Consider the following 19,472-nt stretch of genomic DNA (forward strand, 5'->3'; position numbering starts at 1 on the left):
TAAAGCTGACAAGTGTGCCACTGCACTCCAGCCTGGGCAACAAAGCAAGACCCTGTCTCAAACAAACAAACAAAAGAACAGTGTCAGGGCAGTTAAAACAAGTATCACCTTGAACATTTCAAAATAAATAATAAAGGCCGGGCGCGGTGGCTCAAGCCTGTAATCCCAGCACTTTGGGAGGCCGAGACGGGCGGATCACGAGGTCAGGAGATCGAGACCATCCTGGCTAACACAGTGAAACCCTGTCTCTACTAAAAAAAAATACAAAAAAACTAGCTGGGCGAGGTGGCAGGCGCCTGTAGTCCCAGCTACTCGGGAGGCTGAGGCAGGAGAATGGCATAAACCCGGGAGGCGGAGCTTGCAGTGAGCTGAGATCCGGCCACTGCACTCCAGCCTAGGCGGCAGAGCAAGACTCTGTCTCAAAAAAAAAAAAAATAAATAAATAAATAAATAATAAATAATTCAGAGAATGTCTGGCTCTGAACAGTGTCATTCTCCAAATTAAACTAATTGTAAAAATGTGCACCCAGCAACTTGGACGTAATTATTTAGATTGTAAGGTATCTATTTAAATCACTCTTAGATAATAGCTACATCATTTTCCTGATAATGATGTCTTTGCCATTCCTACAGAGAAAATGTTTGAATCCAGCTCATTTAAAAATAGTATGAGGCTGGATCACCTGAGGTCAGCAGTTCGAGACCAGCATAGCCAACATGGCAAAACCCCGTCTCTACTAAAAACACAAAAAGTAGCCGGGTGTGGTGGCGTGCACTTGTAATCCCAGCTACTCAGGAGGCTGAAACAGGAGAACTGCCTCTGCCCAGGAGGCAGAGGTTGCAGTGAGCCTGGCCGACAGAGGGAGACTATCTCATGGGGGAGTGGGGGGTGGGGGAAAGAGTTAAAAATAAGAGAAACTGAATGCAAGGTATATAAGAACTCTCTGTACTGTTCTCACAATTCTTCTGTATATCTGAAACTCTTCTAAAAAGGTTTATTTAAAAACAAAAAGCCTACCATAGTCATATTGCTTCCCCAACAGCCATAGCATATGACGTAGATGCCCAAGAGGGTAGCAGGCAACACAATACCCTCATCTGTGCCACTGCTGCACCTGCAAGAGTTAAATATAAACCAAACTGGATAACAACAATTTTGTTGTTTCCATTAGGCAAATGCTAAGGGCCGAAGAAGAGCAAAGATGCCATCCTAGGGCAGAGATGCAGAAATAACCAGAGAAGACAGCGAAAATACAGTCTTTTCCTGGGGGAACGATCACACCATAAATGTTCACAGCAGTCTGAAAATAAGAAATTATTCCGAGCTTTGTCAGTGACAAGTAAAAAAAAGAAAAAAGAATGAACAGAAAAAAGAAATTATCACAGCCTAAAGTACTAATGAGGATAATATAAACCTTACGCACTGCTAAATACAAAAAAAAAATAGGGAAATACAATCCTCTCTTTACCTAGGGTGAAAGAATATAAAGGAAGACCTCAGAATAACACTCCTCTCTGTATATAAACCTTAAATAAGCAATTTAGTTTTAGAATCCTAAAGCACAAAAGATGACAAACAGACTCAAAATACCAGATGCGGCCATTACCAATAGTTACTAGTTCCCCTTCTAAAAGTTACAAAGACTTCAGAATTTAACAGACAGTGTGCAGTGGTATAAAATGCAGTGGTCTTGGCTGGGTGCGGTGGCTCACGCCTGTAATCCCAGCACTTTGAAAGGGCGAGGCAGGTGAGGTGAGGAGTTAAAGACCAGCCTGGCCAACATGGCGAAAACTCCGTCTTTTATATATATTTGACTCACCCTCAAAAACAGTGACAAAATCAAAGGATCGTATGACCCCACAGGCTCCCCAGGGCCTAAGTAGAAAAGGGATCATCGTATCAACATTAATTTTTGTATTCATTCTCTGTGTAGATCTAACTTAAATATTGTTTTTCGCCGGGCGCGGTGGCTCAAGCCTGTAATCCCAGCACTTTGGGAGGCCGAGGCGGGCGGATCACGAGGTCAGGAGATCGAGACCATCCTGGCTAACATGGTGAAACCCCATCTCTACTAAAAATGCAAAAAAATTAGCCGGGCGTGGTGACGAGCGCTTGTAGTCCCAGCTACTTGGGAGGCTGAGGCAGGAGAATGGCGTGAACCCGGGAGGCGGAGCTTGCAGTGAGCCGAGATCGCGCCACTGCACTCCAGCCTGGGCGACAGAGTGAGACTCTGTCTCAAAAAAAAAAAAAAAATATTGTTTTTCTAAGACAGGGTCTTGCTCTGTCAACCAGGCTGGAGGGCAGTGATACGCTCACGGCTCACGGCGGCCTCCAACTCCTGGGCTCAAGCGATCCTCCTGCCTTAGAATCCCCAAGTGCTGGTATTACAGGCGTGAGCCACTGCACCCAGCCTAAACTTTGTTAAAGGACAAGTTCAGAGATTCATGAAGTCTAGCTGTCTTGGTTCTGCTATTGCAAATAAGTGAAACTTAGTTTTCTCTTTTGGAAATTATGGACAGTCAGCTGAGTAGGAAATTTAAGACCACCAAGGCAGAGGACTAGACAGGAACTTCAGAGACGGGGGAGGAAAAGCCAGAAAGAAAACAAGGTTAATTTTTGTAGTAATTTTTAAAATTACACAGAAAAGCTACAGTCATAATAGAGTTGTTCATTAAAGAAAATACTTTGGGGGCGGGCGTGGTGGCTGTATTATAGATAATACAGCTATATCATTTTCCTGATAATGAGGTTTTTGCCATTCCTACCAAGAAAATGTTTGAATCCCGCTCATTTAAAAATAGTATGAGGCCAGGCGCGGTGGCTCACGCCTGTAATCCCAGCACTTTGGGAGGCCGAGGTGGGCAGACTGCCTGAGCTCGGGAGTTCGAGACCAGCCTGGGAAACACGGTGAAACCCCGTCTCTACTAAAATACAAAAATTAGCTAGGCGTGGTGGCGCACGCCTGTAGTCCCAGCTACCCAGGAGGTTGAGGCAGAACTGCTTGAACCTGGGAGGCGGAGGTTGCGGTGAGCCAAGATCGTGCCACTGCACTCCAGCCTGGGTGACAGAGTGAGACTCCATCTCAAAAAAAAAAAAAAAAGAAAACTTTGACAGAAAAATAAGGACCTTGATGAGACACTGAAGGTGTTTCAACAAGTGTCACTTACTTAAATTAAGGAAATGGAAAAGGAAAAAAAATGTAAGAAGGGGAAGAATGCCTATAATATTGTGGTGAAGTATCTATATTGTATTATCAACTAATATAAACTAGTGTCAATCAACAAAACTCCATCTCTCTCTCTCTCTATATATATATATATATATTAAATTTTATACCCCAGCGTCTTTTGTTATTTTTTTTAGATGGAGTCACATTCTGTCACCAGGCTGGAGTGCAGTGGTGATCTTGGCTCACTGCAACCTCCGACTCCCAGGTTCAAGCGATTCTCCTGCCTCAGCCTCCTGAGTAGCTGGGATTACAGGCATGTGCCACCACACCTGCCCAGCTAATTTTTGTATTTTTAGTACAGATGGGGTTTCACCATGTTGGCCAGGATGGTCTCGATCTCCTGACCTCGTTTTCCATCCACTTCGGCCTCCCAAAGTGCTGGGATTACAGGTGTGAGCCACCATGCCCGGCAAGATTTTTTTTTTTTTTTTTTTAGACGGAGTCTCACTCTGTCACCCAGGCTGGAGCGCAGCGGCACAATCTTGGCTCACTGCAGCCTTCACCTCCTGGGTTCAAGAAATTCTCCTGCCTCAGCCTCCAAGTAGCTGGGACTACAGGTGCGTGCCACCATATCCAGCTAATTTTTTGTATTTTTAGCAGAGACAGGGTTTTACCATGCTGGCCAGGCTGGTCTCGCAACTCCTGACCTCGTGATCCGCCCACCTCGGCCTCTCAAAGTGCTTGGATTACAGGCGTGAGCCACCGCACCCAGCATTTTCTGTGTGTGTGTGAGACGGAGTCTCACTCAGTCACCCAGACTGGAGTGTGTGGCACGATCTCAGCTCACTGCAACCTCTGCTTCCTGGGTTCAAGAGATTCTCCCGCCTGGCCTCCCAAAGTGCTGGGATTACAGGTGTGAGTCACCGCACCTGGCCTACCCCAGCATTTTTAAGGTCTTCCACAAACGTCAACCTTTTCCAGATAGTTTTCCCATTAGTTCAGTTTATCATATACTCCAACTATACAACTTCTTTCACCATAAACTTTGTCTTGCTTGTTCTTTTCCATCAGCCTTAAATATTTTCTGCGTGTCAAATTTGACAGATCTTTTAAAGGTCAAGCAGAAGTGTCATGAACTCCTCCTCCAAGCCCTCCATGAACCAGACTGGTAGAAGCCAGCTTCTCTTGACTTTTTCTATAATGACAACCCTAAAGCAGCTGTATTATGGAACTTTTATTTTTCTACAGAATACGAGTTCCTGAAACGCCCAAACAGCATCCCGATAGCACACAAAACAGGCATCAAACTTGCTGATTTAAGAGACGGCATTAGATCTGCATAAATGAGCTTCACTCCACAGATCAAAGAACCCTCTGAAATTACACACCAAATTATGTATGTGTGCTTTTCTCAGGAGGCCTTTTAACTCTTACCAGATTCTCAAAGGAAGCTAAGAACTCCCAAAATATTAAAAAAAAAAAAAAAAAACACTCTGGGAAGGAAAGGGCTCGAGTTTTATCAGCAAATAAAACTTTCTGCTAGCCAGCTCCATCAGCATTTAAGAGGGTTAGACTGGAGAAATTCCCAATTTCTTTATTTACTTCAAATATTTGGCTGGGGCAAAGATTTGACACAATGGTTCATGTGCCTAATCTCAGGACTTTGAGAGGCCAAGGTGGGAGGACTGCTTGAACCCAGTACTTCAAGACCAGCCTGGGCAACATGGCAAAACCCCATCTCTACCAAAAAAAAATTTTTTTTAATTTGCTGAGCATGGTGGTGCATGCCTGTGGTCCCAGCTATTCAGGCAGATAAGGTGGGAGGATTACTTGGTTCTGGGAGATTGAGGCTGCAGTGGGCCATCATCACATCCTTGCACTCCAGCCTGGGTGACACAGCAAGACTTTATCAAAAGGAAAAATTAGCCAGGTGTGGCGGTGCATGTGTATAGACCCAGCTATAGGGAGGGAGGTAGGGGGATTGCTTGAGCCGAGGAAGTGGAGGCTGCAGTGGGCCTTGATAGTGCCACTGCACTCTAGTCTGGACAACAGAGCAAGACCCTGTCTCAAAACAAAACAAAGATTTGCTGTGATTTGCCTCACAAGCAGCTGGGACTACAGGCATGTGCAACCATGACCGGCTAATTTTTTTATTTTTAGTAGAAACGGGGTTTTACCATGCTGGCCATGGCTTGTCTCGAACTCCTGACCTCAGGTGATCCACCTGCTTCGGTCTCCCAAAGTGCTGGGATTACAGGAATGAATCACTACGCCAGGCCTGCCAGACTATTTTCTTAGAAATTCATTTACTGGGGCCGGGCGCAGTGGCTCAAGCCTGTAATCCCAGCACTTTGGGAGGCCGAGACGGGCGGATCACGAGGTCAGGAGATCGAGACCATCCTGGCTAACACGGTGAAACCCCGTCTCTACTAAAAATACAAAAAACTAGCCGGGCGAGGTGGCGGGCGCCTGTAGTCCCAGCTACTCCGGAGGCTGAGGCAGGAGAATGGCGTAAACCCGGGAGGCGGAGCTTGCAGTGAGCTGAGATCTGGCCACTGCACTCCAGCTCAGGCGACAGAGCAAGACTCCGTCTCAAAAAAAAAAAAAAAAAAAAAAAAAGAAATTCATTTACTGGCTGGGAGCAACTGGCTCAAGCCTATAAATTCCTAGCACTTTGGGAGGCCAAGATGGGTGTTATCACCTGAGGTCATAAGTTTGAGACTAGCCATGGCCAGCATGGTGAAACTCCATCTCTACTAAAAACAGAAAAATTAGCCGGTTGTGGTGGCGCACGCCTGTAGTCCCAGCTACTTCTGAAGCTGAGGCGGGAGAATCACTTGAACCTAGGAGGGGGAGGTTGCAGTGGGCCGAGATCGTGCCACTGCACTCCAGCCTGGGCAACAAGAGTTTAAAAAAAAAAAAAAATTAATTTACTACTGGCTGCTCTGCCTATGGAGTAGTCATTCTTTTTTTTTTTTCCTGAGACGGAATTTCTTGTTCCCCAGGCTGGCATGGTGTCGGCTCACTGCAACCTCCCCCTCGCGGGTGCAAGCGATTCTCCTGCCTCAGCCTCCTGAGTAGCTGGAATTACAGGCGTGCACCACCATGCCCGGCTTATTTTGTATTTTTAGTAGAGAGGGGGTTTCTCCAAGTTGGTCAGGCTGGTCAGGCAAGAGCCACCACACCCAGCAAAGTAGCCATTCTTTATTCCTTTACTTTCTTAATAAACTTGTTTCACTTAAAAAAATAAAATAAAAAAGGCCGGGCATGGTGGCTCATGCCTGTAAACCCAGCACTTTGGGAGGCTGAGGTGGGCGGATCACCTGAGGTCGGGAGTTCAAGACCAGCCTGACCAACATGGAGAAACCCCGTCTCTACTAAAAATACAAAATTAGCCAGGCGTGGTGGCACATGCCTGTAATCCTAGCTACTCGGGAGGCTGAGGGAGGAGAATCGCTTGAACCCAGGAGGCGGAGGTTGCAATGAGCCGAGATCGTGCCATTGCACTCCAGCATGGACAAAAAGAGTGAAATTCCGTCTCGAGAGAAAAAAAAAGGATATAACCTAACGCTATTAAGAGAACTGAAATGTTGATTCTGCTGTATACAAACACAGTATTTTTCCTATGAAGCCTTACCTCATCTCCCTGTACTCCCCCCATAATTAAACACTTCTTCTTCAATGCCACTTTCTGTTCCTTGTACATATACATATATGTATGCATTAAAACTCTGCGGCCAGGCGCAGTAGCTCACGCCTGTAATCTCAGCACTTTGGAAGGCCGAGGTGGGCAGATGGCCTGAGGTCAGGAGTTCAAGACCAGCCTGAACAACATGTTTAAACCCCTTCTCTACTAAAAAAATACAAAAAATTAGCTGTGCATCATGGCACACGCCTGTAATCCCAGCTACTCGGGAGGCTGAGGCGGGAGAATCGCTTGAACCCAGGAGGTGAAGGTTGCAGTGAGCCGAGATGGCGCCACTGCACTTCAGCCTGGGCAACAAGAGTGAAACTCTGTCTCAAAAAACAGTTAAATAAATAAATAAATAAAAATAAAAATCTTTTTTTACATAGTGCTACTCAATGTAGCACCTCAAGGTTGGGATATCACATGAATTACCTTTGTGTTCCCATAGCATCTCAATACAATGGCATATAAGGGCTCAATAAATAAACTTTTATGCTGATGCTTTATTCCATTTTCCAAGCAACCACACAAGTTTAAATGAAGACTACTATTTAAAATTAAGATGGTAGCTGTGCGTGGCAGCTCACGCCTGTAATCCCAGTACTTTGGGAGGCCAAGCCAAGAAGATCGCTTGAGCCCAGGAGTTCAAGAGCAGCCTGAGCAACACAGCAAGACTTTGATCTCAAAAATAAATTAAGTAATAAATAATAAAAAAAATAAGATAGAATTTCTGTCTTAAACTACAGGTTTCTCTACTTCAACTTCCTGTTCCTTGAACATGTTAATACAGCAACCATGTAGTTGTGTTTGTAACTACAAATATTAAGTTCTTTGTTTGAAAAAGGATGAATAATAATGCATGGTTACAGGTGACTTTTTAAAAAACTTTTTATTCTGAAATACAGTCCCATAGGACAAGTGGGAAATGTACAGAAAGGTTTCTTGTAACCTTTACGCTGTTTCTCCCAAATGTTAACATCCCGTATAAGTCTCTAGCACAATATCAAACCCAAGAAATTGACAGTGGTACAATCCACATACTTTATAGTCCCCCCACCAGTCTGAAAATATTAAATGGAAAATAACAGAAATAAACAATTCCTAAGTTTTAAATTTTGTGTTGTTCTGAGTAGCATGATGACATCTCACACTGTCCCTCCTGCCTATGACTTAGCAGTGCTTGGGTTCAAGTAACCCTTGTTTTACTTAATAATGGCCCCAAAGTGCAAGAGTAGTGATGCTGGCATATTGTTATCATTGCTCTGTTTTATTATCGTTGTTGTTAATCTTACCATGACTAACATAAATTAAACCCGATCACAGGTATGTGATCATAGGATACCTGTCATAGGAAAAAGCACAAGGTTCAGGACTATCTGTAGTTTCAGGCATCCACTGGAGGTCTTGGAAAGTATCCCATGCAGGTAAGGGAGGATTATTGTATTCAGATGTCATCAATCGTGTTGTGTGTGTGTGTGTGTGTGTGTGTGTCTCTCTCTCTCTGCAATTTTATCACATTTGCAGATGTGTGTAATCACTATCAAGATACAAAACTCTTCATCACTACAAAGATTCCTCATGTTGCTGTATACCACATATCTCTCATGTCCCTAAATCCCTGAACACTATTGTCCATCACTATAATTTTGTCATTTCAAGAATTTTATACAAAGGTGCCAAGACCACCTAATAGAGAAGGACAATCTAGTCTCTTAACAAATGGTGGTGGGAAAAGTTGTAGATATCCAAAAGCAAAATAGTGAAGTTGAACGTTTATCTTGCACTTTACATAAAAATTAACTTGGCCAGGTGCAGTGGCTCACACCTGTAATCCCAGCACTTTGGGAGGCCGAGGTGGGCAGATCACAAGGTCAGGAGTTCAAGGCCATCCTGGCCAACATGGTGAAACTCCGTCTCTACTAAAAATAAAAAAATTGGCTGGGCGTGGTGGCTCAAGCCTGTAATCCCAGCACTTTGGGAGGCCGAGATGGGCGGATCACGAGGTCAGGAGATCGAGACCATCCTGGCTAACACGGTGAAACCCCGTCTCTACTAAAAAATACAAAAAAAAACTAGCCGGGCGAGGTGGCGGGCGCCTGTAGTCCCAGCTACTCCGGAGGCTGAGGCAGGAGAATGGCGGGAACCCGGGAGGCGGAGCTTGCAGTGAGCTGAGATCCGGCCACTGCACTCCAGCCCAGGCGACAGAGCAAGACTCCGCCTCCAAAAAATAATAATAATAATAATAAATAAATAAATAATTTTTTTATTATTGTATTTAAAAAAAAAAAAAAAAAAAGTAGCTTGTAGTCCCAGCTACTCAGGAGGCTGAGGCAGAACTGATTGAACCTGGGAGGCGGGAGGCTGCAGTAAGCCAAGATCGCGCCACTGCACTCCAGCCTGGGCAACAGAGCGAGACTCTGCCTCAAAAAAAAAAAAAAAAAAAAAAGACCTCAATATAAAACCTAAAACTGTAACTCCCAGAAGAAAACATAAGAGAAGAGCTTCATAACACTGCACTTAGCAATGATTTCTTGGATAACACCAAAAGCACAGGCAACAATAGCAAATAGACAAACTAGACTACACCAAACTTAAAATTGTCGTGCATCACGGGATACGATCGACAGAGTGAAAAGGCAACCTACCAATTGGGAGTAAACAACTGCAGATCATGTATCTATTGGGGTTAATACCCAAAAAGAAATACCCAAAAAGAACCCCTACCACTCTGCAACGAAAAAGCCAAATAACCTGACTGTTTCAATGGCAAGACTTTAAATAGACGTTTCTCCAAAAATGACAAATGGCCAAAAGCATGTAAAAAGACGCACAACTTTGTAACCATCAGAGGAATGCAAATCAAAACCACAATGAGGGCCAGGTGTGGTGGCTCACACCTGTAATCCCAGCACTCTGGGAGGCAGAGGCAGGCAGATGGCTTCAACTCTGGAGTTCGAAACCAGCCTGGGTAACATGGTTGAAATTCCACCTCTACAAAACAAAATACAAACATTAGCCTGGTGTGGTGGCATGTGCCTATAGTCCCAGCTACTCAGGAGTCTGAAGTGGGAGGACTGCTGGAGCCCAGGAGTTCGAGGCTGCAATGAGCTGAGATCACAGCACTGCACTCCAGCCTGGGCAACAGAGTGAGACCCTGTTTCACAAAAACCAAAAAACAAAACAAAAACCACACAATGAGATTTCATCTTACACCTATTTGGATGACTTTTATCCAAAACAAAACAAAACAAAAAAAAAAGTGTTGGCAAAGATGTGGAAAAACTGCAACCTTCCTTTTACTACTGATGGGATTGTAAAATGGTGCAAGGCCTATGAAAAAGTTTGGAAATTCCTCAAAAAATTAAAGATAGAACTACCCAAAGTAGGTTCATCATTTGTAACATTCTGCTGTGTGATGCTGACAATGAGGGAAGCTATGCTTGAGTGGGGGCAGGAGGTATTTGGGAAATCTCTGTACCTTCTACTCAATCTCACTGAGAACCTGAAGCTGTGCTAAAGAATAGCCTAGGCCGGGCGTGATGGCTCACGCCTGTAATCCCAGCACTTTGGGAGGCCAAGGCAGGTGGATCACGAGGTCAAGAGATCGAGACCATCCTGGCCAACATGGTGAAACCCTGACTCTACTAAAAATACAAAAAAAAGAAAAAAAAAAAGAAAAAAAAATTAGCTGGGTGTGGCGGTGCGTGCCTGTAGTCCCAACTACTCAGGAGGCTGAGGAAGGAGAATCGCTTGAACCCGAAAGGCAGAGGTTGCAGTGAGCCAGATCCACCACTACACTCCAGCCTGACGCCCGAGTGAAACCCCATGTCAAAAAATAATAATAATAATAATACTCTATAGGTTGGACACGGTGGCTCACGCCTGTAATCCAAGCACTTTGGGAGGCTGAGGCAGGTGGATCACCTGAGGTCAGGGGTTCAAGACCAGCTTGGCCAACATGGTGAAACCCCTTTCTACTAAAAATACAAAAATTAGATGGGCGTGGTGCCAGGTGCCTGTAATCCCAGCTACTTGGGAGGCTGAGGCAGAAGAATCACTTGAACCCAGGACACAGAGACTGCACTGGGCCAAGATCCCGCCACTGCACTCTAGCCTGGGCAACAAGAGCGGAACTCCATCTCAAAAAAAAAAACAAAAAAAATAGGCTGGATGTGGTGGCTCATGCCTGTGATCCCAGTACTTTGGGAGGCTGAGGCAGGTGGATCACTGAGGTCAGGAGTTCAAGACCAGCCTGACCAACATGGAGAAACCCTGTCTCTACTAAAAATACAAAATTAGCCAGATGTGGTGGCCCATGCCTGTAATCCCAGCTACTCGGGAGGCTGCAGTGGGAGAATCGCTTGAACTCGGGAGGCAAGAGGTTGCGGTGAGCCATGATTAGGCCACTGCACTTCAGCCTGGGCAACAAGAGCAAAACTCCATATCAATAAAAAAAAAAAAAAGAAAAGAGGAAAAAGAACTCTTTGCCTAGCATTACTCTGTCTTAACATAGAAACCCTAGAAAATATATACCTTACATAAGAATATGATAATGTAATTAAAATGCATGTACATTCAAAAGCAAATGAAAACAGTGTCTCCTGACATAAAGAACGTTTTTTAAAAATTCCAATTTGATAAACTTACTTAAAAGCGCTTTACAAGATTAAAGCAAACAACAAACAGCTGCCAGGTAAAAATTTAAGTTCTTTGTTTATATTTTTAACACATCCCTAGCCAATAGAAAAGTAGATAAGAAAAGCTAAAGGGAAAAAAGCAAAGACAGAGCAGTAGCAGTTTTTCTAAATCACTGGACATAGGTCTAAAGGTTAAATAAAAGGTAAAATAAAATATTTCCCCTTATAAAAATTAACTTGTTGCAAATCTAGAACATAACTTCATAAAAAGAGGTATACATCTCTAGACAGCAACAGCAGTACATTAGAGTATTTCTTCCAGAAGTTTCTCTGAGGGCCAGAATCTATCAATGGAACAGCACTGATAAAAACTTCTGATTAGACCAGGCGCAGTGGCTCACGCCTGTAATCCCAACACTTTGGGAGGCTAAGGAGGGCAGAGGAGATTGAGACCATCCTGGCCAACATGGTGAAACTCCGTCTCTACTAAAAATACAAAAATAATCCAGGGGTGGTGGTGTGCGCCTGTAGTCCCAGCTACTCAGAAGGCTGAGGCAGTAGAATCACTTGAACCCAGGAGGCAAAGGCTGCAGTGAGCCAAGATCTCGCCACTACACTCCAGCCTGGGCGACAGAACGAGGCTCCATCTCAAAAAAAAAAAAAAAAAAACTTCTGATTAACTCAAATTAGCCCAATACTATCTTGCACTAAGGGGAAAAAGTTTAGAATGTTCTATTGTAACATTTAAATATCCTATTTCCTGGAAATACATTTTATTCTTTATCAATTATCTGTTTATAATAATCATGTTCATTACCAGAATTCGGAGAATGTTTGCTTTTTGTGATTTGTACTTTTCTGTACCTGAAATGCTGTTAACCATATAAACCTACACTGTGTTTACCTTGCCAGAGTGTTTCCATAAGCCCACAATTCCTTCTCTGAAAAGTTATTTCCTACAAACCAATGAAAGGTAACATTAGACGTACCCTTAGAAGTCATCTAAATTCTAACAAAAATTTAAATCTAAAAAAAATTTCAATAATTAAGAAATGCCAAATTATTTATCCTAAATCAAACTGATCTCATTAAAAGAGTGCTTAATTAATACTTTACTTGCTTAAAGCAAAAGAATGCCCACACTACAGTTTACCATAATTTGGCATACCCTCCCACCAACAAAAAAAATTGTACTGAAGTACCCAAAGCCGAAAGAGGCAAGGATTGAAACTCATCTTGACGGTGCTATCAGACATTCTTCACCTGAGAAAAGGAAGTCAAAAGGCAACAATAGGGGACAGGGCGCGGTGGCTCGGGCCTGTAATCCCAGCACTTTGGGAGGCCGAGGCAGGCGGATCACAGGGTCAGGAGATCGAGACCATCCTGGCTAACATGGTGAAACCCCGTCTCTACTAAAAATGCAAAAAATTAGCCGGGCACAGTGGTGGGCACCTGTAGTCCCAGCTACTGGGGAGGCTGAGGCAGGAGAATGGCGTGAGCCCAGGAGGCAGAACTTGCAGTGAGCCGAGATTACATCACTACACTCCGGTCTGAGAGACACAGGGACACTCCCTCTCAAAAAAAAGAAAAAAGCAACAATGATAGTCACTGGATTAATGATCAATGCACCTAATTTGACAACTATATGTGAAAGTATCACACAATATAATGTGTATTAACAAACTATATAATAAAACTGGCCTGGCACAGTGGTTCATGCCTGTAATCCCAGCACTTTGGGAGGTTGAGGCAGGTGGATCACCTGAGATTGGGAGTTCAAGACCAGCCTCACCAACATGGAAAAACCCTGTCTCTACTAAAAATACAAAACTGACCAGGCATGGTGGCACACGCCTGTAATCCCAGTTAATTGGGAGGCTGAGGAAGGAGAATCGCTTGAACCTGGCGAGGCAGCGGTTGTGGTGAGCCTAGTTCATGCCATTGCACTCCAGCCTGGGCAACAAGAGTGAAGCTCCGTCTCAAAAAAAATACCCATATGCAATAGAGGGGCCGGGCGCAGTGTCTCACACCTGTAATCCCACCACTTTGTAAGGCCAAGGTGGGGAGATCACCTGAGGTCAGGAGTTCAAGATCCACCTGGCCACCAAGGTGAAACCCTGTCTCTACTAAAAATACAAAAATTAGCCAGGCGTGGTGGTGGACACCTGTAATCTCAGCTACTCGGGAGGCTAAGGCAGGAGAATCACTTGAACCCAGGAGGCGGAGGTTGCAGTGAACCAAGATCACACCACTGCACTCCAGACTAGGCGACGGAAAAAGACTCTGTGTCGGGAGAAAAAAAAAGAAAAAAAAAGCAATAGAGGCCAGGCGTGGTGGCTCACGCCAGTAATCCTAGTACTTTGGGAGGTCAAGGCAGGCAGATCACTTGAGGTCAGGAGTTCGAGACCAGCCTGGCCAACATGGTGAAACCCCATCTCTCCTAAAACTACAAAAATTAGCTGGGCATGGTGGCGGGCACCTGTAAGCCTAGCTACTATTGAGGCTGAGGCAAGATAATCCCTTGAATCCAAGAGGCAGAGATTGCAGTGACCTGAGATTATACCACTGCACTCCAGCCTGGGTGACAGAGTGAGACTCCATCTCAAAAAAATAAAAATAAAATAAATATATAAAGTACTCAGCACAGTGCCTGGTACATGTTAGTCCTCAGTAAACGTTGGCCTATATAAACATACATACAAGAACTTCCCTGAAAAGACACATTTGTCAGCCAGGCGTGATGGCTCATGTCTGTAAATCCACCACTTTCATGGGCCGAGGCAGGTGGATCACCTGAAGTCAGGAGTTCAAGACCAGCCTGGCCAACATGGCAAAAACCCCATCTCTACTAAAAATACAAAAAATTAGCTGGGCATCGTGGCACACACCTGTAATCCCAGCTACTTGGGAGGCTGAGACACAAGAATCGCTTGAACCCAGGAAGCGGAGGTTGCAGTTAGCCGAGATTGTGCCACTGCACTCTAGCCTGGGCGACAGAGCAAGACTGTGCCAAAAAAAAAAAAAAAAAAAAGACATTTGTCAGTGATGTGTTACTTCCATGAAAAGAACTTGTGGTCAGGGTGAAAAGACTATGCTTTTTTGTACTCTTTGCATTTTTAACCAATGCTTATAATACCTTTTCAAAAGTTAAATGTTTTAAAAGTATCTCTTGTGCTGAGGGATTTCTTAATGTTTAACATAAGGCACTGCAAAACTTGAATTGCCACCGCTGAATTTGCAAAGGAGTAAGTCATAGTCTAATAATACCCACAGAGAAATACACAACCTATCTGATTTCATGAATATGTTAGGTGTCTTTATCTGCTTAACAATTAGCCATAATGGTCTTTTCTGAAACATTTTAACTCAGTAATCTTCAACCTGGGATGATTTTGTCCCTCAGGAGACATTTGGCAATAGAGACATTTATGGTTGTCACAACTAAGGGAGGATGCTACTGGCATCTAGTGGGTGAAGGCCACGTATGCTGCTCAACATTCTGTAACGCACAGAACAGGCCCGACAACGAGACTCAACCCAAAATGTCAGTGGTGCCAAGACTGAGGAACTCCACAACCCAAGGAACCATTGTGTTCAATTCCCAAAGTAACCAGGTTCTTCATTAGGTTATCAACAAAACATACCCCATATATTCTCCCAAGTAATTAATTTAAATCCTTAAGGACTGACAGACTAGAGGTTCAATAAATGTCGCCACTGCTGGCTACTGTTTTAAGATTTTGGAGATTTCATACAAAAATTAGCCTGGCGTGGTAGTACACACCTGTAATCTCAGTTACTGGGGGCGGGTGGGGGTGGGGAGGAGCAGGGGATGGGGCAGGAGACTCGCTTGAACCTGGGAGGTGGAGGTTGCAGTGAACTGAGATTATGTCACTGCACTCCAACCTGCGTGAAAGGTGGTGGTGGCTCACACCTGTAATCCCAGCACTTTGGGAGGCCGAGGTGGGTGAATCACCTGAAGTGAGGAGTTTGAGACCAGCCTGGCCAACATGGTGAAACCCCGTCTCTACTAAAAATACAAAACTTGGCCAGGCATGGTGGCAGGTGCCTGTAATCCCAGCAACTCAGAGGCTGAGGCAGGAGAATCACTTGGATGTGGAGGCAGAAGTTGTCCTGAGCCAAGATCTCGCCACTGCACTCCAGTTTGGGCAACAAAGTAAAAACTCTGTCTCAAAAATAAAATAAAACAAGGCTTTTATTTCACACTCTGTGTAGTTATCAAATCTTTCCAATAAATTTTATATGTTTATATTTCAATTGAAATTCATTTGCCTTGCCCTACTACTCTGTATATTTTGAGCATGTTAATTAACATGCTGCAAATTTTTCAAAACATATTAAAAACAATCCCATTGTTCCTCATCAAGAAGGCAGAAAAACTTAAATCTGCAGCTAAGTAACTTTCCAATGAGGCCTGAAAAAATACAAATTAAATTGCTCTCTCCTCTATCTTAAAGTGTATTTTAGTATGCCCCATCAGAAAGTCAATCATTAATAAAGAGCTTTGGGATGTTTTATTAATATTTGCTATATACATTGTCAAAAAAAAGAGGGCAGAACGGAACCAAGTGACCATCAAAATCTAGAGCTGATTCAAAAACGGATAGGAAATCGTTTTGACACTGCTGCTGCTGACACTATTATGTCTTATTTTACTTTCTTAGTAATGCATAACTTCTTTTACACCTTTTAAATGTTTATCTTTTCCATTATGTAAGAATTCAATGTTTTAATACCTAGTACTTCAATGTTGTTTAACAATTCACCACATAAAACTTATTCTGATTAAAGAATTATTAGGGAAATCTTAATTCCCTCCTCCAAACAAAAAAGTATACAGAAAAGGTGTTTATAAATGTCAAGATGCAGACGGGCGCGGTGCTCACGCCTGTAATCCCAACACTTTGGGAGGCCCAGGCGGGCGATCACCAGGTCAGGAGTTGGAGATCAGCCTGGCCAGCATGGTAAAATCCCGCCTCTACCAAAAATACAAAAAATTAGCCGGGCGTGGTGGTGCGTGCCTGTAATCCCAGCTACTGGGGAGGCCGAGGCAGGAGAATCACTTGAACACAGGAGGCGGAGGTTGCAGTGAGCAGAGATGACGCAACTGCACTCCAGCCTGGACGATAGAGGAAGACTCTGCCTCAAAATAAAAAATAAATAAAGATGCAATAAAGTTCTTCATTTTTTCTTTTTTGAGACAGAGTCTCGCTCTGTCACCCAGGCTGGAGTGCAGTGGCGCGATCTCGGCTCACTGCAAACTCCACCTCCCGGGTTCACGCCATTCTCCTGCCTCAGCCTCCCCAGTAGCTGGGACTACAGGCGCCCGCCACCACGCCCGGCTAATTCTTTGTATTTTTAGTAGAGACGAGGTTTCACTGTGTTAGCCAGGATGATCTCAATCTCCTGACCTCGTGATCCGCCCGCCTAGGCCTCCCAAAGTGCTGTGACTACAGGCATGAGCCACCGCGTCCGGCCCTTCTTTTTTTTTTGAAGAGTCTCGCTCTGTTGCCCAGGCTGGAATGCAATGGAGCGATCTCAACTCACTGCAGAGATGCCTCCCGGGTTCAAGCAATTCTCCTGCCTCAGCCTCCCCAGTAGCTGGGATTACATGAGTCCTCCACTACGCCCGAATAAGTTTTTGTAGTTTTAGTAGTGACGGGTGTTTCGCCACATTGGCTAGGCTGGCCTTGAACTCCTGTCGTCAGGTGATCCGCCCGCCTCAGCTTCCCGAAGTGCTGGGATTACAAGCGTGAGCCACCGCGCCCGGCCTCAGTGCCTTTCTGGTACATAATTTTGATGAGTATCCTGTAGTATCATTAGAACTTCTCCATTCACTGGAAGCGAACTCCCCCGCGCATCTAGAACTTTAATACTTGTCCGAACCTGCTTGCTCATGGTCTAATAATAAACCCAATTATACTATCTGTAAGAACCCCTGACAACCTTTTCCTTAAGAAGCTATAAAGGTGATTTAACGAACACCTCAAACTCTTAGTAAATGTATTTCACAGACAGATTTCATCACTCCAGTTTTTGGCTTCTGCTGAGGGCTGGAGGCTACTGGTTGTAGAGTGGGTAGGGGGAAGATCGCTTGAACTGAGAATGACACACGCCGGGCGTTGTACAGCAGGGGTAACTGCTGGTTCATTTCTCTTTAAATCTGGCAGCACGTGGGGCTGCATTGTGAAGCCACCAACCCGCCTCCCCCCTTCCACTCCGCACACGGACGTCTCCAGTGCGCATGCTCTGCGCGCACAGTCCTAGCAGAGTAGGAGCCAACCCCCTAAAAAGTCAACCTGGAAGCCGCAAACGGCCGGAGGCCGGGACAATGGGGGAGGGGGGCCGCAGGCTCCTCGGAGAGGCCGACCGGGCCGCCGCCCCGGGCCAGAGTCTGCGGGCGCAGCTCCGGGGTTTGCGGGCCTGCGCAGGAGCCGGAATCGCGGCGAGCACAAAGCCCGGAGCCGGCCAGCGAGCGGCTCTCCCCGCGGCCCGCTCCTACCCTCCCCCAGCCGGGCGGCGCAGCCGGAGCCCGTGCCAGGCGGAGGCAGGCGAGGCGGCTTTCCGCACCCCGCCAGGGTCTCCGGCACCCGCGCGCCCGCGTGGAGGCCGCCGAGGCCGGCGCTTTTGTTGTCGGCCCCAACTCCGCGGACCCAGCGCCGCCCGGGGAGAAGTTTTGTGCGCCTCACCTATCCCGCCAGGGCAGGTCCCTTCCGCCCGCCCTCGCCCCCCGCGGCTCAGATACCGAGCCTGGGACTCGCAGCCACGCTGGGCCTGGACGCTCCAGCCGGCCCCGAAGGTCCTGCGACCCCGGCAGCACCTGAGCCCGGGACCCGCCCCTCCAGGCTGGCGGCCCCGGCCTGAGGATCCGCACACAGCCCCTCCCCCGCAACGTCCTACAGAACGGTGGGGGAGGGGGCCGCCTCCTCTCCGATCCCCCGGGCGCCAGGCCCCGTCCCCGGGCCGGAGCTGGGTCGCGTCCCCGCCCCCAATGCCCTCCGAGAGCCAGGCGAGAACGGCTGGGCCCAGCCGGGACCGGAGCCTCGAAGTACCCACCCTCGCAGGCCCGGACCCCTTCGGCCGTGTGGCCGCTGGCCCGGGAGGAGGAGAAGAGGGACCGGGCAGCGGCTGTCTGCGATCGCGGCCGGGCCCGGCGCCCCGCCGCCCGCCTGCTCACCTGCCAGCTGTCTTCGCAGTAGCAGTGCCGACTGCAGCTCCGTCATCCTCCCCGCCGAGGGCCCGGGCTGGCGCCGGGGCTTCCGAAGGGCTGGGGACAGGCTCTGGGGGCGGCTGGAGCGGGGTGTGCCGAGGAACCCGGGCCCCGCGACCGGAGCGCCGGAGCCGAGGGAGGCCGGGCTGAGGCGGCGGGAGCGGCGCCTCGCTGCCGGTGCGAGTCCGCTCGCTTCAGCTCTTTTCACAGCGACTCACGCCCGGAAGGGGAGGGTGCCCGGGCTGCCGCGGCGCGCACTGGGACTTCGCTCGCCCGCTTTCCTCCTTCAACCCGCCCGTCGGCCCCACCGGTGCCTTCCCCCGCCACTGCCTCACTGCGCGCAGGGCCACTCGGCGCAGGCGCTCTGAGACTGCCGACTTGGGAAGCGTCCCGCCCGCTAGCCCGACCCCTCGGCCTCCCGCCCCGCCCCCGGCGGCGGAACCCCGCCCCCTGAGCGCAGTTGTCCCTGTCGCCGCCATTTTGGGAAGGTCGACGCCCGGCTGCCAGCCCAGGTCTCCGCTGGTAGACGCCCCGCGGACGCCATGACAAAGAGGTCGCGGAGGGTCAAATACAGCATCTGGATTGAAGCAGTGGATATGGGAGCGAAGGGGCCAAAAGAAGTGGTAGATGTCTTGTAGTTGGCGAGCGCCCAAAAGCCATCTAACACTGCCACATGGTGTGCGAATTAGGAATTGTTAGAAAGCCGAAGTTAGTACTGGTGTGCCCCATTTTAACCAAACACCAAA

The 19,472-nt window shown here is 46.8% G+C and overlaps 1 protein-coding gene across 1 annotated transcript in view; it reads right to left on the reverse strand.

Moving 5' to 3' along the window:
* UBE2G1 (ubiquitin conjugating enzyme E2 G1) overlaps window positions 1-19,098 on the reverse strand; it is a 101,863-nt gene extending 82,765 nt beyond the window's left edge. The window contains exon 1 of the mRNA XM_023184506.2: window positions 18,694-19,098. Within this exon, the coding sequence (XP_023040274.1) occupies window positions 18,694-18,739 (46 nt within the window). The 5' untranslated portion in view covers window positions 18,740-19,098. The remainder of the gene's footprint in view (window positions 1-18,693) is intronic.
* Between the last annotated feature and the right edge of the window lie 374 nt (window positions 19,099-19,472).

Source organism: Piliocolobus tephrosceles, chromosome 16 (assembly GCF_002776525.5).
Source record: "Piliocolobus tephrosceles isolate RC106 chromosome 16, ASM277652v3, whole genome shotgun sequence".
In the NCBI taxonomy this organism is placed as follows: Eukaryota; Metazoa; Chordata; class Mammalia; order Primates; family Cercopithecidae; genus Piliocolobus; species Piliocolobus tephrosceles.